The following is a 16,349-nucleotide window of genomic DNA, read 5'->3' as shown; positions in this document are numbered from 1 at the left end:
GACAGATCGGCTTTGGGGAATCTCTGCACCGGAGCCTAAGAGATTTAATCAAAGTGAAAGTCTGCGATTGTCTCCCCTGTGTCCTCGCAGGCATAGGCAGGATGGCCTTATTCAAAGCCTTAGGACTTGAAAAGAAATACCTATGTCACATATTATTGTGAACTTGTTAATTATTCAATATGTCGCGATTTTTCTTTCCTTTTAAACAAACTTTGCATAAAAAACAAACGTACATTCAATGGAAAGGGTGTTAGGTGAGTATAACTGTGTTTTTAATAAGAAAATGAAAAGTGTATTTTATCTTTATTTCAAATAAAAGACTTTATACTTGTTGTGTTTTTATTTACAATATAACTATAGGATTAGTAATGGATAGGTGTCTTATAGATGCCTCTCCATTACCAATCTGTGGACTTGATGTCACCAGACAATACAAAGGTGACTTTAGCCCCACAAGTAGGAACCCAACTTGCCACTGATAAAGGGCAAGTGGGAAGAGTCGGGCAAAGCACCATAATTGGCACACTTAATTTCTGGGCAGCTGCAGGCTGCTATTTTCAGGCTGTGGGGATAAATACCAATGGCCCCTTACCAGCCTGAGAATACCAGCCCTCAGCTGTCTGCTTTAGCTTGGCTGGTTGTCAAAAATGGGGGGACACCACACCGTTTTATTTTAAATTCTCATGGTGCAGTGCTGAGCTCAGTGATTTCACCGTAGTTCATCACGAGAAATTTCTGAAGCTGTCTGCTTTAGCTTGGCTGGTTGCAAAAAATGGGAGGACCCTACACAGTTTTTTAAAATTATTTATTTAAATAATTTTTAAAAAATTGCATGGGGACCACTTTATTCTTGATAACCAGCTTTGCTAACGCAGACAGCTGAAAGTTTCAGCCCCCAGCTGTCAGTTTTGCCTGGCTGGTTATCAAAAATACATTGGAACCCATGCCAATTTTTTTTAATTTTTTATTTACAGCGCAGGTGCCAGCTGATGAATACTTCCATCAGCCGCCTCCTGCTCTCACTGTTATTAGCTGCAGCAGGTGTAGGCTGATGGGAGCAGTAGTCCCATCAGCCTGCGCTAGTGTCCGGAGGTAAACATTATACCTTTGATCACAGCTGCAGGCTCATGTTGTCATTTGACAGCATGGGAACCATTGCAGTCACAGTGGTGGAAATGATTTTACTGTAAGTTTGAAGCAGTGTTTGCCACGCTGACATGCAACTGACAGCATGACAAACACTAGATGTTTGGGCCCCCATTCAAGTGAATGGGGTCCGTATTTGGTTTCGGGTACTCTTCTAGTACCCGAACTCAAACTTTTTTTTTAGATGTTTGGCCGAACCAGCCGGACCAGAAATAAACATTTGAAATAGATCACTTTGTTTGTAATGACTATATATATGAGTTTAACTTTTTGTTTTGAAGAACTGAAATAAATTAACTTTTTGATGATATTCTAATTTTGGGAGATGCACCTGTATATATAAACACACATGCGTATGTATATTGAGTACATGAGTTGTTGCACACCCATCCTACATTTAATGGCATATGCAGAGTGAAGAGGACACGGTGATCTATTCTAATAATGCACACATATTGTAATAAGGTTCTGTTCATGGTCACCTGGCATCTGTAAAAATTGCAACCATGGACAGACTTAGTCATGGACAGACTTAGTCACTCTGTTTACCAGATCCCAGGAGTTGTCTTGGCTTTCGCCCTTTAACCCCTGTACGTACAGAGATTTGGACTTACACATCTGTATTACAGTTTATGGTCGCCTCTTGACTTCATTAGTCAGATGCAATACTATATTACATCTTTCACTGGACATTTGGATGTGCCAGCAGCAGCTGTGAGATAAATGGGTAGATAATATGCTAATGTTTACTAAGGGGCTCTATAAAACTATACAGGTTCCATTGGACTTCATGAGGATGTAGACATCTTATTCTGATAGTGATAGCAACGCTAAAGTAGTTCAAATTACAGGGAATCTGTCACCATGAAATTGCAGTTTAATCTGCAGGCACAATGTTATAGCGCACTGGGAGAGGAGTAGACCGATGCATAGCTTTGTGAGAAAAGAGTCAGTGTAACATGTTTTTCATCATTTAATCCTCTGCTCTTTCTGGCATTCTGACTCCTGTGGGCGGTCCTATCAGTGATTGACAGCTGTCTCTCTAAACACACTAATACAGATATCTGTCAGTCACTGATAGGACCGCCCACTGCACCGAGAATCCCAGATAGAGCCGAGGATTAAATGATTAACACACAGATTATACTGAATCTTTTCTCACAAAACTATATATAAATCTTTTCAGCTCCCCCTGCTCTATAACATGATGCCTGAAGATTGGTCGGCATGTTCATGGTGACAGGCTCCATTTAAAGGAAATTTATCAGCACAAAATGACTGCTCAAACCAAATACAGGTGTTTGGTGCAGACTTGGGGTGGCCAAACAGTTTAGTGCACCTTTTACCAATTATTTCCACCATCCTCCTCTATTTCCTGCAAATTCAGAGCTATCAAGGAGGAATAGAGCAGAGATACACGCAAGAGAGATAGAGAGATAGGTGGGAAGGTGCGCCGAACTGTTTAGTACGCTGAGCGCCTTTGATTGGTTTCATTATGATAATTTTGTGCTGACAGACTCCCTTTAAATTGAAAGCTTACATACATATTCTGCAAACTGGGTGAATGAGCCTGTGAGTTTTTTTGCTGAGTTGCTGAAGTCTTTTTTTACTGTTGTTTTCCAGTAATATTTTTTTCTTCCGTTGAATAATGATGAAACTACTATTGTTTGTCTAAGCAAAAACTATGACAAATGACTATGACAGTCGTCTTTTGAACTTTCCCACTGACTTGGATTGTAGACTACCGAGCACCTTCAGAGCAGAAACCAGAAGTAGAATGGACATGTCACTTCTTTTAAATGCTTGGCATTTTTAGAAACCTAACGTGGTTAAAGGATTTTCAAAAGCCTGAACATATGTACAGTAAGTCGTTTCTATATCCAAAAGCATATGTTCATTCTTTTCAACGTTGTCTGATAGGTTTTTCAGGCACTTTCTGATATAAAGGTTGTGCATATAGCCAGTTACTCTGAGCGCTCACATCCTAAGGAGGGTTTTTAATGTAGATAGACCAAGTCTAATAATATTGCCATGGTAAGATTTATATCAGTCTCCCCACTGAAAATACATGCTATATATTTGGTTTACTGCATCACATTACAATATTTATCAAGCTACAACAGTGTAACAAGCAAAAGTGTAACAATGACCTTTTTAACCGAAAAAATAAGGAGTGTACTGGAGAGATAAGAGGACCGACCATTAATTAGGAACAGTTTTTGTCACACTGTAACATGTTCTCCTCTTGCAGTTTGCCCTCTTATCTTTAAATATAAATCAATGGCTTGAGATAGGTTTGCACTTGAGACCGAAACGTCGCCACATGTGCTATTAAAAAGCACTTTATTCTAAATTCCATATGGTGTGCTGCCTCTAAAGGCCCCGTCTCACTAAGCAATCTCGGTAGCGAGATCGCTGCTGAGTCACAACTTTTGTGACGTAACAGCGATCTCACCAGCGAGATCGCTGTGTGTGACAGTGATCAGCGAGCGGCCCCCCTGCCGGTATCGCTGATCGCTGCAAGAAACCTCTGGACATTTCTTTGGTCGCTGGTCTCCTGCTGGCCAGCACGCATCGCTGTGTGTGACAGCGGGAGACCAGCGATCAGGTGTAAAAAAATAATAAAAAAAAATATAAAATATAGTTATTCTCACCTTCCGATGTCCCGTTCAGCCATCCTGCCTCTCTCCACGCTCCGGTCCCAGTGATCCTTTGCATGAATGACTGCGAGACTTTGTTATCCCTCGAGACCGTGACATCTCGCGGTCATTCGTGCAAAGGATTACTGGGACCGGAGCGTGGAGAGAGGCGGGATGGCTGAACGCGACATCGGAAGGTGAGAATAACTATATTTTTTATTTTGATACTATTTTCTACAGCGATAGCCAGCGATGCCGGGCGCTCGGCATCGCTGTGCTGATCGCTGGTGAAGCTGTCTGTGTGACAGCTCACCAGCGATCACATAGCGACTTAACAGCGATCCTGACACCTTGATATCGGTGTCGGGATCACTGGCGAGTCACTTAGTGTGACGGGGCCTTTACTTTTTGACTTTGTAAATATAAATCAAGAGGATTAGTAATGACTGCTGTTGACGCAAGAAAAAAGTATCTTATATCTATCTATGCATCTATATACGGTATATAGTTGATGTGAAACAGGAAAAATGGGTAAAGATAGTGAAGTGCAGCAGCGTCCCCATTGTGCAGTGATGAGGCAGTGACCCAGGAAAGTTCAAAACTTAACGAAGGTTTAATGTCCATACTCACAAACAAAAACACATGACATTGCAGCCGGGAAACAAGACAGTCCATCAATACATCCGGTTGCAGAGGGTGACTGCACCACCGTACTAGGCTGCGGGGTGCCACGAGATGGCTCTGCTTGGCTCTGTGTTCCCTCACACAGGCTGAGATTTTGCAGAGCCGTCTGCTTTGCACCTTGCAAACTCCACACTGATACACGTAACCCCCTGCTGCAGGGGTTTTCACAAAGAACCTGTGGCCATAGGCCATAAGTAAAACCCGGGCCAGGGGAGGAAACAAATTGCCTCGCTACCTTCCTGCAGTCTGTTTCAAAAATAAAAGCCCATGGCAGGTTTTTCTAATCTGCCTTGGACAAATAGCTTGTCGAAGACCAACACTCACTTTTATTCTGCATTGCAACCACAGCTACTCCTGCAACTGCAATACACTCTCGCGGCCTCTATATGGTTCTTTGCGCATCCTGGGGGACACATAGCGACCCTCGCATATGACCCCGGTCACTGCCTTACAATGGCTAAATGACTTGTTCATAGTATCTCAAAATTGCAGAACTGTAGCCAGGCGTTTTACATGGGGAAAGGGTTCAGTTTCCTTCCCTTGCCCATTCTTCAAATATATTTTGGAGACTCAAGAAGACTGATATTGTATTCTCGTTTGGAAGTTGTCCCCTATTCAAAAGATAGGAAATAACTTCCTGATCGCTGGGGGTCCAACTTCTTGGACCCACACTGATTTTGAACACCGGGCTCTGAATGGAGCTGTGGTTGATCATGTGAACTTACGCTCCATTTATTTTTATGGGAGTGCCGAGGACCAGCTGAGCGGAGTGTTTGGCTACCTCCGGCAATCCCACTAGGAATCAATGAAGCAAAGCTGTGAATGATCTGTCACCGCTCCACTCACACTGGGCTCTTCAGGGCCCTAGATCTTAAGATTGGTGCTGGTGCCAGTGGACCCACAGTGACCACCACTAATTAACAAATTAATATGAAATATATAGCCATATGACTACTCAGAAACAACAGATTATAATTAAGATTGAGGCAATAAATAGTTGGTAAGCAGGCAAATAAAATGGACAGTAGAGTTGAGCGACTTTGGTCGGATCGGGTTTCATGAAACAAAATTTGTTTCAGATGAAACTGGTCAGACTAGGGCAAAAAAAGTCGGAGTTTCGTCCGAAACCCGACCCCAATGCAAGCCAATGGAAAATAAAAGTCGGCATTGGGCGGATGACATTCATCCACTCAATGCCGACTTTTAATCCCCATTGACTTGCATTGGGGTCGGGTTTCGGACGAAACTCCGACTTTTTTTGCCCCAGTCGGACCTGTTTCATCTGAAACAAATTTTGTTTCATGAAACCCGATCCGAACAAAGTCGCTCAACTCTAATGGACAGAATTAACATTTACCTAATACATTTTAATCCAAAGTTCTACAAATGTGGCCATTGATGGATGTGTCTGGGGAAACGTCTTTCTTCCTGTTTACTCAGCCATGAAACGTCCTGGACGTGTGCGTATCATAAGATAGGTCACTTTGCGGTGCACACTTCCTACCTCCTAACAACTTAACATGAAAAATTTATGTGTGACCGGACCAATGAGGAAACCTAGTATATCACCCCATATCCCAGGGTCATAATAATAGGGATGCAGTGATGAGTAAAATGTAGAATCTCTCTAGTGACCAATAGCTATTAATTCTGAGGACCTTCCAAAAAAAAATGTATTGGCTCAGCATTCTACACTTACATGAACTGAGTAGGAATTTAAGGCTTAAAGTGGTATTCCCACCTCCAAGATCCTATCCTATCCCAATATGTAGTAGGTGTAATAATAATAATATTAGCAAATACCTCCAATTAGAAATGTAGAATAGTTTTTCTGATTGGTTATGTCTCTTTCCTCATGTGCAGACATGGCAGGACCTTAGGTATCCATGGTTACGACCACTGATATAGTGAGTTAGCTAGTTGCTAGAGGTCGTAACCATAGATACTTAAGGTCCTGCAACGCCTGCTCATGAGGAAAGAGACCTAGCAAATCAGAAAAACTATCCTACATTTCTAATTTGAGGCATTTGCTAATATTATTATTATTACACTTACCACATATTGGGTTAGGATCTTAGAGGTGGGAATACCCCTTTAACTTCAGCTATACCCATATGTTCAAATGTTCCCTATATGGGTTGTTCCCTGTTTGGGAATTCTGATGATTTGTACCCTCAATTCTTAAAGGTGTCTCTTGCTCTGGAGTAACCAGCACATAGGTTTGTTATACACATAGCCATTGGATTAACAATAAACTAATATGTAATGCTTTATGTACCCTGTGGAGGCGCTACAGGAAATGGAACATTTGCTGAGTTTCCTCACAGGTTATGACAGGAATTTGTTTAAAGTGAAAGCCCCTTTTAAAGGGATCCTGTTAGCAAAACACTGTGTAGGAGAATAAACCAGGGCAGGACACTATGATTATGAAGTAGTAAGCATGCCCCTGTTTAAATTAACAGACCTAGCATTGTGCAGAAAAATGATATATAAAGCATCTGCATGCTCCTTTCAGATATCTGAGCAATGCTGCCACATGGACTAGTCACAGTCTTCTTGTCACAGCTCCTTAGTGAAGTTGGAGCTGAGTTATAGTACCCACTACTACTTTGGAGCCATGCTGTTCCAGCTCCTTAAGGGCCCGTTACACACAGCGATATCGCTAGCAATATCGCTGTGACGTCACTGGTTTTGTGACGTAGCACCGATATTGCTAACGATATCGCTACATGTGATACTTACCTCCGACCGACTCCCCCGCTGGTTATCGCTGATCGCTCGAGAAGGTCCTGGACCGTTTCTCGTCGTCAACTTCCTGCTGGGCTTCCTGTGGCGCCGACGAGCGAAGCGTGGACGCGGGCGGGAGGACGTCAGGATCGCCACGTCTGACAGGTAAGTAGCGACCCCCGACCCCTGCTATGTTGCTGATGAGATCTGCCTGCGTGGCAGCTCACTAGCGACCACTTAGCTATGCCCCAGCGATCCATATCATTGTCAGGATCGCTGGTGCATAACAGTACCCTTAAGGGTATGTCACACTAAGAGATATCGCTAGCAATATCGCTATAACTAGTGACGTTATAGCGATATTACTAGCGATATCGCTGTGTGTGATACTTACCTACAACCCGCTCCCCCGCTGGTTATCGCTGATCGCGCGAGAACGTTCAGGACCGTTTCTCGTCGTCTGCTTCCTGTGGCGCTTCCTGCTGTGAGGAAGAGCGACGCGTGGAGCCGGGCGGGAGGACGCAGGATCGCCTGGTGTGACAGGTAAGTAGCGATCCCCGTCCCCAGCGATGTCGCTGGTGAGATCTGCCTATGTGGCAGCTCACTAGCGACCACTTAGCGATGTACCAGCGATCCTGACAGCGTCATATCGCTGGTCGGGATCGCTGGTACATCGCTAAGTGTGACAGTACCTTTACACTGTTTTCATCTAGCTGGATCTGATAACAGCTGATTGGCGGGGCTGCCGGGGGTTGGCTGACATTGATAACCTATCCATAGGTAATCCAATTTGAAATGCACACTGACCTTTGTCACGTGAAATTGCAGGATGGTGCAGATTTTTCAATTTTCCTAGTTTTGATGAATTGGGCCTCAAGTATTCACCCACAGTGTTATACAGTGTGAATCATTCTGGCGCCAATGAAGGATCAATTTTGGGATCCTAGTGAAACTTTTTTTTGGATGGTGAAAAATTTAGTCAAGAGAATAAGGGAAAATGAGCCGCCAGGTGACTACTTTGCTCATGGATATGATTGTCAAACTGGACATATGAGCGTTTGTTCAACTATTAAACTGAAAGGAAATATTAAGCCATTTTTGGCCAGCATATGGACCATTAACAAATATAAAGTGGTGCTCATTGATATAAAAACTAAAGTTGAGTCGATGAAAGTCTTTGGTGTTTTACTAAAGATAGTGTTGATATGAGTGACTATGATGATCCAAAGGGAAGTTTTAGGATCTGTACACCAATTTTAATAAAGATAAGCCTACACTGGCAGTTCGGCATGCAAATACTGAATGTAATGAGTTTATTTTAAGAAAAATGTCAAAATTATTCAAAGGTTTGGCAACAAAAATCAGATTTTAACAGCCCGGAAGTGAATTGTTTTTTATGTTATCTGATCAAAATCCAAAATAGATACTAAATATTGTATGGACTACTTACTCATCAATTTGAGATACACATGTTTCCACCTCTGCCAGCGCGGAATGGAGTTTGCATAGTAATTTGTGATGGATATCTTGCGTTTCTAAATCTTCATTGCTTAGCAGGTATCTCAGTCCATGACCATCTCTTTGACCCAGTGAATGTCCCGATGGTGCAGCCATTGTGGTTATAGTATGTTGTATGTATACCATAGGATTTAGTTTGCCTAAAGATTATTAAAAAAATGTCAAATGGTAACATAGTAAGATATTCACATTAAAATATTCCTAAGAAGAACAAACTAGACAAGAGAAATATCAATTTGAAATATAATTACAAGTTGGATTAAAGGGAACCCGCCATCCTGTAAAAAACAATTTACCTGCAGATATAGGGTTAATCTGCAGGTAAATAGTGTTAGTATGCCAACTGGCCTCCTCACTGTAAATGAGGCTATCAGAAGAAAATGAACATATTTCCTCCTAGGAGCCGCTGGCTTTTAGTCATGGGGGCAGACAGCTCCAGTCATTGCCAACAGCATAACTCACTATACTATAAGGACATGCCGATATCTTGCTCTGAACAAATGCTCTGCAGAGCCGGCGGTCAATCAAAGTGCCAGGGTATGCTAACAGTATAGTGAGCGGTGCTGTGAGGAGTGACTGTAGCCGCTCCATGCATGCCCCCATGACTGAAAGCCGGAGGCTCCCGCGAGGAAATACGGTATAAACTCACGTATAAGCTGAGATTTTGAGCCCATTTTTTTGGTCTGAGAGTCTCCGCCTCGGCTTATATGCGAGTCATATACGTGAGGCGGTCGGCGGGGGAGCTGGGATGTCAGATCATACTGACCACCCGGCGTGTCTCTGCAGCCCCCCTGCTTGTCCCACGGTCTCCGGCACCTGCCTTTAGCAGTCACATGGTACTGCTCATTAAAGACATGAATATGCGCATACTCAGGTGAATATCTCAGGTGCCATCAGCGACACTGACACCTAGCCCCCAGCATCGGAGAAGTGAGTATGTCATTTTTTTTCATTTGCAGCAGCATCAGCATATGGGGATTATTCTATGGAGCATCTTATGGGGGCATATTCTATAGAGCATCTTATGGGGGCCTATTCTATGGAGAATCTTATGGGGCCTATTCTATGGGGCATCTTATGGGGGCATAATCTATGGGGCATCTTATGGGGGCCTATTCCATGGAGCATCTTATGGAGGCATATTCTATGGAGCATCTTATGGGGGCATAATCTATGGAGCATCTTATGGGGGCCTATTCTATGGAGAATCTTATGGGGGCATATTCTGTGGAGCATCTTATGGGGGCATATTCTATGGAGCATCTTATGGGGGCATATTCTATGGAGCATCTTATGGGGTAGCATATGGGGCCTATTCTATGGAGCATCTTATGGGGCAGCATATGGGGCCTATTCTATGGAGCATCTTATGGGGCAGCATATGGGGCCTATTCTATGGAGCATCTTATGGGGGCATATTCTATGGAGCATCTTATGGGGTAGCATATGGGGCCTATTCTGTGGAGCATCTTATGGGGGCATATTCCATGGAGCATCTTATGGGGGCATAATCTATGGAGCATCTTATGGGGCTGCATATGGGGCCTATTCTATGGAGCATCTTATGGGGGCCTATTCTATGGAGCATCTTATGGGGCATAATCTATGGAGCATCTTATGGGGGCATAATCTATGGGCATCTTATGGGGGCCTATTCCATGGAGCATCTTATGGAGGAATATTCTATGGAGCATCTTATGGGGGCATAATCTATGGAGCATCTTATGGGGGCCTATTCTATGGACAATCTTATGGGGGCATATTCTATGGAGCATCTTATGGGGGCATATTCTATGGAGCATCTTATGGGGCAGCATATGGGGCCTATTCTATGGAGCATCTTATGGGGCATATCCTATGGAGCATCTTATGGGGCCATAACCTTTATGGGGCAGCATATGGGGCATATTATTTTATGGAGCATCTTATGGGGCCATTATTAACCTTTGTGCAGCATTATATGGGGTGTATTTTGTATGGAGCATCTTACAGGGCATTCATGAACTGTATGGAGAATTATATGGGGCTCCTGATTCAATATGCATATTCAAAAACATTTAACCTACTGATGTCTCAATTAATTTTATTTTTATTGGTATCTATTTTTTATTTTTGAAATTTACCAGTAGCTGCTGCATTTTCTCTTTCCCCCATGACGGCATCATGGAGAGAGAGAGGGATCCGCCTTCAGGGACAGGAAACCTACAGATGAAAAAGGCGGTACCTCTCTCCCACATCAGTTTGGTTTCCTGTCCCTGACGGGGAACCTACAGCACGTACCTGGAAGTCGTCTCTGGATTTCGGGGACCGATCCAGAACGGCAATAGGCAGCAGGGCTCCCTGCCTCGGCTGGGTCGAGGCCTTGAACAAGCTCCCCCCCGAAGCACCACCATCAGGGTCGGCGGGCCTTGAGGGTGAGTGGGGAGAGGCAGTGAAGAATCCAGGAAGTCTGCCGATCCCAGGAAAAAAGGGAAAAAGGAAAAAAAAAAAGAAAGGGGCCTCCTGCTGTATAGTGACGGCAGTCACTACAGGAGAGCCCAGCCGATCTGATAAGGGGCCGGGCAGGTGGCGGCCGTCACCAAGGGCCCTACAGCAGAGTCTGCCATATCTGGGATGGAGGTGGGGCCACCGAGAGCCGGGAAGCGGCAGGCCTCTGCACCGCACAGCGGGGGCGGTGGCGGCCACCGGAGCCAGGTGTGCAGCGCCGGGAGGCCACAGGAAACCAGTGCCGGATGCACGGTACACCGGAAGATGGGGGCGCGCGCGTGTGCCATGTCAGCTCCCTTAAGGGAAAGGGAGGCACGGTGCACCGCAGGGTGATCTCGTGGTACGCATGCACGAGGCTTCCGGCGGGCCACGGTACTTCGGGCGGGGCGCAGGGATCCCTGGGAAGGGGGCGGCGGCGGGAAACTCAAATTAAAAAAAAAAGTTTAAAGAGAGCAAAGGAGAAAAAGAAAGTGGTCACCATGAGTGGGAAACCACAGAAGGAGAAGGAGACACGGCGACGGTCCTCGAAGCAGGGACCACAGCAAACGCAGGAACAGCGCCAACACCAACAGCGCCAGCGCGACTCTTCCCAGCAGCACAGCAGCAGCGGTCACACAAGATTGCGGCGTAGCCAAAGCTCCACCATGGCAGCACAGCCAGAAGTGGATTCAGCAGTGAAGATAATCCCTATGCCCGAGACGGTATCGTTCGTTCCACAGGAGGGTGAGTGATCTCCGTGAATGCCCGTCTGCTAATATGCGACTATTAATTTTTCTTTTTCAGGGGCGTAAATGCACTACCAAATCTAAACACATGGTATGTGCTATATGCACGGAGGAACTATCCCCTAAATGGGAGAAAAAGCTCTGTGTGGCTTGCATAGAGCAGACAATACAAGAGGAATCCCCGGGGTTTGCCTTAGACCTCAAAACGTTAATAAAAACTTCGATCGAAGACGCCCTTAAGGGCGCCAGGACCTCAAAGAAGAAACGCCGGTCCAGGCATAGATCCCCAGAGTCGAGCATCAGTGAGTCGGGAAGCGAACTATTCGACTCAAGTGATTCATCATCCTCTCAATCCTCTTCATCATCATTAGAAGGGGGACGCAGCTGCTTTCCCATTGAGGAGACGGACGCCCTGGTAAAGGCTGTGAGGACAACTATAGGGCTGGTAGACGAACACCCCAAGAAAACGGCCCAAGATATAATGTTCGGAGGCCTAAAGCAAAAGAAATGGAGAGCTTTCCCGAATAATGAGAAAATCCACTCCCTCATCAAGCGAGAGTGGAAAAAGCCAGACAAAAAAGTCCTCCTAACACCAAAGAGGAAATACCCCTTTGATGACCCGGCCTGCTCCTTTTGGAGCAAAGCTCCTAAATTAGATGTAGCGGTCGCAAAAGCCTCTAAAAAGTTTGCCCTGCCCTTCGAAGACATGGGCACCCTGAAGGACCCAATGGATAAGAAAGCTGAAATTTTTTAAAAAACGCTTGGGAAACAGCAGGAGGGGGGCTAAAGCCAGCCATAGCAGCCACATGTACGGCACGGGCCCTGATGGTATGGCTGGACCATTTATATTCTCAAATAAAGGAGAAGGTCCCGAGGGAAATGATACAGAGGTCAGTTTCCGTAATGAAGGAAGCAGCAGCATTTCTGGCGGATGCGTCAGTAGACTCAACCAGACTGGCAGCCAGGACAGCGGCCTTTTCAAATGCCGCAAGACACGCCTTATGGCTGAAATGCTGGCTGGGAGATTTGCCGACAAAAGCCAAATTGTTCGCAATCCCGTGCGAGGGGGAATTCTTGTTTGGCCCAATACTGGACGACATATTTGACAAGGCCGGGGACAAGAAAAAATCCTTTCCCAGGTTCCCCAACCAGTCACACAAACGACCCTTTCGGAGAAGGTTTATGCGGCGGAAGCCCCCAAAAGGGAACAAAGAAGGTTGGGATGACAGAAGGAACAAGAGTAAAGGCTTTATGTTTAACAAAAACCTTGACAACAAGAAACCACAATGAAGGTATTCCCCGGGTCGGGAGAAGATTATCATACTTTCTCCAGGCCTGGGAGAAAATATCCGCGAGTTCTTGGATACTGGACATAATAAAGGAAGGTCTGAGGCTAAAATTCATTTCCCTTCCAAACAACTCTTTCGTGATAACCCCTCAAAGGACATCACAAGAGCAGCTGGCTCTACAACAAGAACTAGCGAACCTAAGGGAGAAAAACATATTACAGGAAGTCCCCTATCAAGACAGGGGCAAAGGCTTCTACTCCCCTCTTTTCCTTTGCAAGAAACCAGACGGTTCGTACAGGGTGATCATAAATCTGAAAAGGCTGAACAAATTTCTAGAAATTCAGCACTTCAAAATGGAGACGATAAAATCTTGCATAAAAATGCTTCCCCAGCTTGCTTAATAGCCGTATTAGACTTGAGGGATGCATATTATCATGTGCCTATCCACAGAGACCACAGGAAATACCTCAGGGTGGCGGTGATAATCCAGGAGGAGATAAAACATTATCAGTTCAGAGCCCTCCCCTTCGGGCTAGCCATTGCTTCAAGGGTATTTACAAAGGTAATGTCAGAGGTAATGGCCCACATAAGAGAGCAAAACATTCTCATAGTCCCATACCTGGACACTCTCTTAATAATAGGGGTCACCTCTCACCACTGCAAACAACAATTGGACATAGTCATGAGGTCCCTACTGAGTCTAGGGTGGATGCTGAACTTGCCCAAGTCCAAACTCGTACCAAGTCAGGTGCAGGAGTATTTGGGGATAACACTGGATTCAATCGAACAGAAATGTTATCTGCCGCAGGCAAAGGTTCAAAAAATGACACAAATGGCGTCACAAATGATATCCTCCCCAAACACTACCCTGAGAAAAGCGATGTCACTGTTAGGGTCCATGACAGCCTGCATGCCAGCAGTTCAGTGGGCTCAGAGCCATACTCGAGACTTACAATGGGAAATATTAGACGCAAACACTTCCCTACACGGGAATTTAGACATGCAGTTAAACATCTCACCAGAGATCAAACATTCCTTAATGTGGTGGACGATTCCAGCCAACCTAGTCAAGGGGGTTCCTTTGACATTGCCTGTAACAAAGATCCTAACTGCAGATGCAAGCCCCTGGGGGTGGGGTGCACATCTAGACAACCAAGTGGCACAGGGGGCCTGGAACCAGGGAAGAAAGTCCGCTTCCTCAAATATGAGGGAGCGGCTGGCAGTAAAACTAGCTCTCATTCATTTTCTGGACTCCCTTCGTTCCCATCACACAAGGGTCTTCTCAGACAACCAGATAGTGGTGGCCTACCTAAACCACCAGGGGGGCACCAGATCTCGACCACTGATGGAGGTAACAAAATCCATCTTCCACCTGGCAGAGCACAATCTGGAATCCCTGACAGCCCTTCACATAAAAGGTGCAGAAAATGAAACGGCGGACTTTTTAAGCAGGACACATCTAAAACAGGGGGAGTGGGAACTAAGCCAGTTAATCTTCAACCAGATCGTGAAACTCTGGGGCCGGCCACAAATAGACTTATTTGCGAACATTCAGAACCGGAAGCTGGAAACCTTCTGCTTGATCGATCCCCGGGGGGGCCCAGTAGCTCTAGACGCTTTCACGATACCCTGGGGTTATCATCTGGCCTACGCCTTCCCACGAATATCTCTCATCCCCTTAGTACTGAGGAAAATACGGGAAGACAAGGCAACGGTAGTGGTAATAGCGCCCTTCTGGCCACGGAGAATATGGTTCTCCTGGCTGAGAAGAATGTCCGTAACGGATCCCTGGGTTCTACCAGAAACTCCAGACCTACTATCCCAGGGACCAGTGTATCACTCCCACATAAAAAACCTACACATGACAGCTTGGCTTTTGAGAGGGAGCTCCTAAGTAACAAGGGCTTCTCGTCAAACTTGGTATCCACACTACTACAAAGTAGAAAGCCAGTAACCACTAAAGCATATGGCAAGGTGTGGAAGAAGTTCATGTCAGCGTCAGGCTCTTACCCAATGGGCGAAATCCCTGTAGCCAAGATTCTGGAATTCCTACAGAGGGGGTTGGAAAAGGGGTTAGCTACCAGCACCTTAAAAGTACAGGTAGCGGCCTTAGGAGCTCTGTATAACCATGACCTAGCCAAAAATAGATGGGTTATGAGATTCATTAGAGCCTCAAGTATGTCCAGGCCGATCGCTCTACACACCACCCCCCCTGGGATCTAAACCTAGTGCTAAACGCACTAACCAAATCTCCCTTCGAACCCCTAGCGGAGGCTCCCTTAAAAATATTGTCACTTAAGACTTCCATCCTCGTAGCCTTAACTTCTGCCCGCCGCATTAGTGACATGCAAGCTCTGTCTGCCCACGCACCCTTCACGCAAATTCTGGATGATAGGGTAATTCTTAAAACCAACCCCAGCATATCTCCCCAAGGTGTCTTCACAGTTTCATAGGACCCAGGACCCTCTTTCTGCCCTAATCCCAAAAACAAAACAGAAGAGGTGTTGCACACTTTAAAAAAGATGCCTGGTCCAATATTTAACAACCGCGAGGGAGTTTAGGAAGGATAGGGCTCTGTTTATTTGCTTTCAGGGTCCTCGGAAGGGTCAAAAAGCATCGAAGGCCACACTGGCAAGGTGGATAAGAGAAGCCATCACCCTATCCCACTCCTCTTGGGGGGCAGCCATACCGGAGGACGTAAGGGCCCACTCAACCAGGGCAGTGGCATCATCCTGGGCAGTTAAAGTCAGCGCTTCAATAGATCAGATATGTAGTGCTGCCACTTGGTCTTCCCCCTCTACATTTTTCAAACATTACCGTCTAGACTTGACCTCCTCTTCAGATCTCACCTTTGGGAAAAGGGTTCTGGAGGCGGTGGTCCCTCCCTAGATGTACATTCTTTGTAATTCTCTCCATGGTGCCCTCATGGGGGAAACAGAAAATCATAGTTACTTACCGATAACGGTATTTCTCTGATCCCATGACGGCACCCGAACATCCCCTCCCTTTCACACACACAGGTGTGCACATAAGAGTGAGTTAAGGGGGCTTTACACATAGCGATATCGCTAGCGATATCGCTATAACATCACCGATTTTGTTACGTTATAGCGATATTGCTAGCGATATCGCTA

The 16,349-nt window shown here is 45.4% G+C and overlaps 1 protein-coding gene across 1 annotated transcript in view; it reads right to left on the bottom strand.

Moving 5' to 3' along the window:
- The window catches only part of PREX2 (phosphatidylinositol-3,4,5-trisphosphate dependent Rac exchange factor 2), a 597,424-nt gene that overhangs the window by 172,973 nt on the left and 408,102 nt on the right, over positions 1 to 16,349 (bottom strand). The window contains exon 25 of the mRNA XM_073583857.1: positions 8,647 to 8,854. Coding sequence (XP_073439958.1) covers positions 8,647 to 8,854 — 208 coding nt within the window. The remainder of the gene's footprint in view (positions 1 to 8,646; positions 8,855 to 16,349) is intronic.

This window comes from Dendrobates tinctorius, unplaced genomic scaffold (genome assembly GCF_039654945.1).
Source record: "Dendrobates tinctorius isolate UK_male_01 unplaced genomic scaffold, ASM3965494v1 ptg000082l, whole genome shotgun sequence".
Classification (NCBI taxonomy): Eukaryota; Metazoa; Chordata; class Amphibia; order Anura; family Dendrobatidae; genus Dendrobates; species Dendrobates tinctorius.
Note: the sequence above shows the minus strand (reverse complement) of the source record. Positions and strands in the feature narration are given on the sequence as shown.